The sequence below is a fragment of the Lottia gigantea genome, assembly GCF_000327385.1.
Source record: "Lottia gigantea unplaced genomic scaffold LOTGIsca_33, whole genome shotgun sequence".
NCBI classification, from domain to species: Eukaryota; Metazoa; Mollusca; class Gastropoda; family Lottiidae; genus Lottia; species Lottia gigantea.
The window spans coordinates 702,627-711,161 of NW_008709110.1; the positions used below are offsets into that span (position 1 = coordinate 702,627).

An 8,535-nucleotide genomic window follows, 5' to 3' on the forward strand; every position below is an offset into this window, starting at 1 on the left:
ATAAAAAAGACAAAGTAAAGTATATATTTCCATATAGAAATAACGTGGGCATAATCATTAAATCCGGCTTTATGCAACAAGTATTCTGGTATAATGTTCTTTCTGGCGTATGTAGCTGTATGTTACAAATGAGTAAAAGCGTACTGCCATCAACCCGTAGCAACGTCAAGGCGTTTAATTTCCAAATTATTAAATTTAGAGGACGTAGGCCTATCCCAAATTTTGTCATTTCAGGGAGATAAAATGTTTATTTTTAGATGTTGGGCAGCGGATGTACACACCTGATGCGCATAATCGTAGAATTCGATGAATAGACTGTCTTAAAATCACAATATTTTGTTATAATCTGGCCTTATTCATTTACAAAACGTCAAGATATGCTTTGTTATGTTAAGCAATGAGAGGAGCAATTGAAGAATCGTGTTTTGTTAACACACCAGTAGTTTTAATTGTTTTGATAATATATTGTTTGTAGCAGTTCCACGTATAGTTTACTTCGTCAAGATCATAATACCATGGGTATCGCAGTTTGTTTTTTAGGACCTTACTTGAACATGCCTGTGATCCTTGAGCGTGTTATATCTATTCCAATATGGGATTTCATTACAGAACAACGGTAGAAAGCGGTAGAAAGAATTTAACCTACTTCTTTGTTGTTACGCCCTATTTATTAATTGCCTTATTAAAGTTATCAATTATAAAATAGATAATTATCGATGATGTACCAGAACATTAGTCAAAGTATGTTAATGGTAATGCCAAGCCTAAATAAATATGTTATTAAACACTTTATACAAGAATGTGTAGAAGTATATATGGAACGATTGTCAGTGTTTAGCAAGTCAAAGAAATTCTACCTGCACAAAGAATACTTCAAAGCGGCTTATAAAAACAATGATTTTGCACTAAACATATATATCAGCCAATGGTAGACAACTGAACACTATCTATTTCGATTTTCAACATTTTAATGAAAGGGACAGGTTTCGCAATCCGTTTGACCAATCGTATCATAGTCTCAGAAACGAGCTTTTATTTAAATTTATCTTATAAGTAATATTGTTCACAACTCATCATCGAATTTTTAGCCTTCAAATACATGTGTGTCAAAAATTATCCGCGTTTGAAAATTAAAATGACGATTCATCTTTTTATGAGACTAGATATAGAAATGAAAGTGAAATTCTTAGTTTGAGATATTTTGAAAGAATTGTGCGATTTTCCTACATTTCTAGTGCTTCTGAAGACTATTCAAGACCCAAATCAACCCCCGAAAATAGCGAACCCACCCCCTTTTTATTTTGAGCTTGTAAAAATGCACCAGCCTTGACTCGGCAAATATGTTTCTTGTCAAATGGCATTTTCTTGTTCATTTTCGAATTGAATGAATTCTTGACAGACAAATAGTTTTGAATGATCGGCAATTAATGTTATTTCTGTATACCATGTTTTGTGAGGTTTGAACCAATCAATAAGAGGGTAAATTATCACCATAATACCATACTAATTTACCTGAAGAATAGATCATTATTATTTAATATATCGATAAAACATAGTATTATATAAATATAGAAGCGAAGTATGTTTTATAAGACCCTTGAGAATAACATAAAGCTTTTAGAAAACGTATTAAGTGCTATATATGAGACAATTGACATAGCACTCAGAGTGGAAGTCTTAAGAAGAATTTTTTACTTGAAAAGTAGATATAGTAAAATAAAATGTAAATCTGACGATTTATTTAACAGTAACGGTACTGAAATCTGATAATAATTTTTCATTTAAACAAATAATTCAGTAGAAAAATCAAATTCATTTGCAAGTTTGATTACTGCAGTTTTTACTATGATAAAGAACCAAACGCAGAATCTTGTGGTTGAACAATTTCATAATGTGTGTGTTCCAAACATACAGGACAATAACTGAAAATAATTTCAACTGGATGGGGTAAAGTTTTCTACAAGAGAACTTCATTTCATTATCTAGAGTTTTGATTCTCTAAATGACTTAAATAGTTCACAATCTGTGTCTGATTTGACTTAAACTACAATAATTTGAATTAGGTTTAATTTAATTGCGCTGTTTTCTTTATGCTTTTGATGCTTTTTGGATGGTGAATACGTGGAACCCTTCTATGAACCCATGAATTATAAATCTGGTGCTTGACTAACGCCATCTCTGGTTCTGTCCAAATATTATCTGTATCCGGTTTCTGGTTTAAGTCAACATGTTCTAGTCTTTGTTATTATCTTAGGAGAAATGAAAATATCACGAGAAGCTACATCTAAAACCGTGACTAGAAGACATGAAAACTTATTGAGTAATAACTAATAGGAAATGAAGAAAATGTATTGTATAAACAATGTTAAAAGAGTTTTATCCTCGCCTATTTCTACTTGATTTCCTTCCAGAGCTCAAGAAAAATAAAGCAGTATTTGGAATAACGTACAAAAGAGTGTTATGAAATGGGAGTAAAGTCCGTCGATTTATATCATGCAATATTTCTTTTTTTGTAACTAACACCAGTGTTTTATATAAACTTTGTTTTGCCATTGTTATCGAGAACGAAATTCCAATTGGATTTGTAAACAATCCTTATCTTCGAGCGGAAAAGTTAAAACAAATTTTCTAGTAAGGCATTGATTTCAGAAGGATGAAGATTTACATCAGGGAAAGGTCTAAAGATTTGCAGAAGGTATTGAACTTGATTTCACAGCTTTGACATTAACTGGGTTACAGGTTCATTGCCTTTATGACAGGCTGGAAGTCATCCTTCTTTTTGATTGTCTGTATAAGATAAAACAACGCAAACACTAGGCCACATTCAAATAGTACGGTTAGTTTTTGTTTAAATCTGGCATTTTTTATTTTAAAGTCCTCACCTAGATATACTGGCATGTCCTTTCATCGGTCTCTTCTACTGGTCTGTATCTCGCGGTTTATGACAATGTTTATGAGCTGCAGCACTATGAACAAGTCTAAAGCCATCATGTTGAAAGGATTGCGGAGTTAATAAAATGTATATCTCTTTTTGTGTGTGTCCGCGTTATTCAAATTACAGTGATTAACCCATATTAAGCAACTTAAGAAAGATTCAAATCGCCGGTCGGTAGCTTGATAATTAGGAGTATATATGCATTAGAAACATCAGTTGATGTAACAATAAGTATGATTTTACCAAGTATGATGCATACAGTATGTTCACGTTTCTGAGAACACGGGGCATCCTGCTGCTAGAGTCAACCGGGACTAGCTAGTTTTAAAACATACACCAGTAGTTCAAAACTTCTGTTGGTTACTGAGTAAATGGTCAAATTGAAGACATTTGTTTAAAAAACAATCCAAAATAAATCATGCAACACTATATTATCTTGTTCTCAAACAGTAAAAGTACAAACAGTTCGCTTATAAGAAGAAGACCTCTATTGTTCTGAAGGTTTCTTGAGTGTCTGTGTCTCAAGTTAACCAAATTGTGGTGTTGTATAAAATCTCTATAAAATGACAAAGGTTATTAAAATAGAGAAGTGATTATACCACGGTGATTTTAATGGTTTCGTCGATGACTGACTAGACTAGTGTTATATCAGATAAACATTGACGTATCTTGATGGAAGTTCATTCTAAACAACCTGTTCGTATCCTATTTTACAACATTATATGCTGATTGAAAATGTCACCACAAGTTCACATATACACTTTACTGCTTAAAACTCATTTAATTCTAATCATCGATGCAATAGGAGATAAAAAAAAACGAATAGACGAGGTACATGTCCGGATACCATGCCAACCCGAGCGCTTCATCTACTGTTTCAATAATTCCGCACTGAACCCGACAGCGTACACCTAATCTTGTTCATTTCCAAAATAGCCATCAGTGGTACAATGTTTTGAAACAGATGTGAGGGTGAAAAAAATAACTTAATTTGCAAGAAATCTCCATACAGGACCATCTTATCATATTATGTATTTAGTTCACAATGCAATGTGTAATTTTTTGTTTGTTTGTTTTTTTTTCGCACCAAGTGCAACGAGGTGATTTATCGTCATTCAACATTGACGTCACTCGTTATCTGTTTAAATAAAAGACATAAAATTCACTGGATTTCAATTTTTGTATTTCCTTTTTATTTAGGGATAATTATTTTCTATTTAGAATAAACCTGATAAAATCATTAATACATTTTAGATAGGCAGTGTTTCATAAACAATTCAATATTTTTTAGTAAAACAATCATACACACATTAACTATTCACTTTACACATTATTAAATATCAGTGTGTGATTAGCAATACGTTATTGTTCAATGGTGCTTTAATAATATATTAGCATATTATCGATAATTGTATGAAATATTGCAATCTTCTGTTAATGTACTTAGGTATTATAAAATTAGTACAACATTAAGAGGCAATGTTATTACTTTAACACTTAACAAGAATCAGGTATGGCAGACGTCAGATCATTCAATTCTTTAAGGCTGCTAGAAGAATATATTTCTGACTTAAAAAATCAAGATAATAGACATTGACATTGTGATCGTGAAACGGGGTAATATGGAAAATCTTCTTGGACTTGAAGAAAACTTGAAGATTCCACTTGCTTGTCTGAACTTCTCCTGGAAAATCAACATGTTCCAAGGTTTGCAGGTCAACCCTAATTCTCTTGGACTAAAGTAGTTTGACATTTAAATTGACATTTAAGTATATAATGTGTATCATCGTCACAATATAGATAAATCATATTTATATTTATCCCTCTATGTTGTTTTTGAATCCCTTCTTTACTTTGCAACACATTTAATTTCAATCATTGTTATGCTGTTGAAAAATACATCAATGACACAATAATGTATGCCATTGACGTATCTGTGCCTCTCTTCGTTATTGCTGATTGTTATTAGATTCTGAGAATTAAAGTCAAATCTTGAAAAAGCAATGTTTTAACAAGGATCAAGTTATATAAGACAAGTTCAATATTGACACTGGACTTTTCTATCTTCTTACTCGGTTCATTTCGTTAGAATTGATATTGATGATCGTTGAAAAATATTTAGCTGTTAAATGAATGAGTTTGGAGTTTATTTGCACTTATCCATAATAGGATATTGCACAGTCTTTATCACGAAAAGCAATTCTTTAATGATTCTAAGTGTCTGTTATTCTCGGTCTAATGGCTTATTTCAATTTAAATATCTTCCTTTAAAAGGATGTTTCGGATTTCTCCTAAATTATTGACTCTACTCGGTGATTTTTAGAACTAAATCACATCCATTATAAGGACATATTCTTGATTAAGCCCTGGTTTAGACATTGTGGGCAGATGTGTTTCACCAGTTCCAATGCGTTCAAAAGGCAATCTTTTACTGCTTCGAGCGAACAACAAATGGGGTTTTAAGCAGGGATAAAAATCTTAAGGATAATTTAACTTCTAAAGATACATTTCGTCAGATAAAAAATCAATTATGTCCATATATAACTCATTAGTACTTGAAAATGTACTTCAGTTTGATAAATATCTTGAAATACAAACTGGAAGTTGACGTCATCTTGTTTTCTAGATATATTGAAAAAAAAGTTATCGTATGAGGTATTTGCATAAAGTGTATTAAGCAGTGCTGGCAGTACCACAAACGCCAAATTGAAATATATTGTCACATTCGGTAAAGTAAATGAAATTGAATATTTCTGGAAATCTTCGGGTGATATGCTCTATGATGAGCACCTAGAATAAAAACAAATTTTAAAATCCTAAGCGTGGATGTCAGAGCAAAACGCAATATGTGATACATAAAACATATAGAGAACTGATTGATTCATTTCGTATTATGATGGTACAGTGTACAATTCAAATTTCTTAATAAGTTTGATTTGTCTTTCTATTTTTAGGAGTCGGCATCATGTCACTATCCATGTCAATGTGCCGTCCAGGAATTACGATGTAATGAAGGCGTACGCCATATAAAAGATGGGTGTAACTGTTGTTTTATGTGTGCTAGACAGAGAGGGGATCTGTGCAGTGTCAAAGATAAATGTGATTCTGATGCAGGTCTTTATTGCCACATGTCAAACAATAAAACAGGTGTATGTCAAGGTAAGTGTATTTCTATGATATTGACAGAATACATTGACCGTTTTACTGTCCATGATCGCCCATTAACAATAACTTCTTTGTGCACAATGAAAAATGCACCACTAGATGCTATGTCTTTCTCATTGTTCTATTGCATTGACAATGGTGGCTTGCCATACTAAGAAGTTTAAAGTCAAGAACGGCATTGATCGAAATTGTGCTTTCGGAAAGTCTAACCTGTCATTGAAGCAGGTCTTTGATATGCAGCAATTATCTTGAAACTCTATCGTCTTTATCTTATTTGATTTAGGATGCTTTCACCAGACGACTCTAAAAACTATATCGTGTTTTAAAAATTTAATCTAACAAAATTGTGTATTTACCAGCTAAAGTGAAGAAGCCATGTATAGTTAATGGTATAACATATAAAGATGGCCAAGAATTTAAACCAGATTGTAAAAGGACATGTACCTGTCAGAATGGATTTTATGGTTGTGCTAATCGATGTCCTCAAGAAGATAAGAAACCAACAGATATGTATTGTCTGAATCCAGTTCTACTACCAGTTAGTGGGAAGTGCTGTAAAGAATGGACCTGTGATAATAGGTATGAACGTAAAGGTTGGGCTCGAGATTCTCCAATGATTCCAGAAAGTCAAAACCTGGTTCTGCAGCAACCTCAAAATATCGTCAGTAAGTTTGATAATATTCTTTTTTCTATCTTTAATTTTCAAACGAATTACTTGCTTTGATTTCCGACAAGGACGCTTTAGAAAAGTGTTTTGAGAAGCAATATCATGCTCTTAACTCCAAAACTACTTGAGGACTTTCTGTGGCTCTCATACTGAAAGTTTCTCAGGGTTTCCCATACAATATACCATAGTACATAATGCAAATCGGACGATCTAAGCATCAAATACACAAACGTCACACCACGTGTGTAAGAACATTTGAGGATCATAGAATGCACAAATTTACAACTACAATGTACTTATTTTTAGAACCAACAACAATGAAACCAAGAGTAGAATACATGAAAACCAAATGTCCTCTACCACCATCGAATTGGAGTGCCTGCTCAGAATCTTGTGGTGTAGGTACTTCAGTAAGAATCGTATCAGATAAGTTTTGTAAGCCACACCAAGAACGCAGAGTGTGTTATTTGCGACCATGTATAAAGGAACTAAGAACATACGTAAGTATCTCAGACTAATATTCGAAGTGAAAAGGGAAGTAACAAGAAAAGTGTTTTCGTTCACCTTTGATTGTTACACTAAAAAAATGTTATGTTCCAGTATTAAATAACATCTGCTTTTTATCTACGTTTAGATTTTGGAGGTATAGTACCTGATCACTTATAGAAAATATACGATATCATAATGCGTTAAAATTTATGCACCAGGGAACTCATACTTATACAGTGTTCTAACTTCGCATAAAGGTTGCTTTTGAAGATGAAATAAATGTTATCTAACTAACATGGATAGGGGCACTATTTTAGACTTGCCACAATGACCTGTAACACAATCAAACGTCCGTAGGCATGATTGGTGGTCCACCCGAGAACACTATCATAATTATGTTACTCTACCAAATATTGCAATCGGAACATCTTTGGCATTGAGTTTGTTATTGGAAGCTAGTACATGACAACCACTGATTGATTCTCTATCTAGGATTTAAAATGTTTTATTACTTTGGTGTTTAAATATCTGGCTCTCTATCCGTTCCTCAGATGCGACAGTTTAATTGGCTACAAATTATTACCTTTTATCTATTTTAGGGTAGGAAAAAATGTACTCCAACAACTAGGGGAGGAATTAGACAAAGAATACAATATCAAGATTGTCGGAGTGTCAAACAATATAATTTGAAATTCTGTACAAATTGTAAGAAAAATCATTGTTGTTATCCACATAAAACAAGAACAAGACTAGTAGAATTCGAGTGTCACGGTGGACGAAGGGAATTTATGAACTATATGTGGATTAAAAAATGTCGTTGTGACCATGAGTGTTATAAACCCGAACCAAGAAAAAGACATTGGGTAAACCATAAGAAACATTGAGCAATAATATAATTGTATCTTGTTGATACTTAAGCCAGCACTGCAATAATATTGTAATATATTTAAAATTTCATATTCTGAAATCTGTAGGTTATCAGAATGGAGTAGTGACTTCAAGCAGACTTATATAAAAAGTGGTGTTTGTTCCGACAAAACAATTGTTGTCGAATGTATAATAATAATAAATGTTTGTTTTTCATAACGTAAACCTATATCATCAACATGAGTTCATTATATTTCTTTAATCATAAATTTGTTACATGGAAATGTCCTGTCTAGAAAAAACTATGTTTTGTATCTCCAAACTAAGTAGACCGCAGACCAGTGATGTTTCTATTGGCACGATTTTAGAAAGTAAAAACATCTCATCATCATGAGTTCATTAGTTTCGTGTT

The 8,535-nt window shown here is 32.6% G+C and overlaps 1 protein-coding gene across 1 annotated transcript; it reads left to right on the forward strand.

The window, feature by feature from the left end:
• Positions 1 to 5,901: 5,901 nt before the first annotated feature.
• On the forward strand, positions 5,902 to 8,140 carry LOTGIDRAFT_120218 (hypothetical protein; the record flags this gene model as incomplete). The annotated part of the gene is made up of 4 exons (XM_009058203.1): positions 5,902 to 6,094; positions 6,460 to 6,679; positions 7,036 to 7,267; positions 7,856 to 8,140. Coding segments are annotated over 4 exons (930 nt in total), but the record flags the coding sequence as incomplete, so codon positions are not given.
• Positions 8,141 to 8,535: the final 395 nt, after the last annotated feature.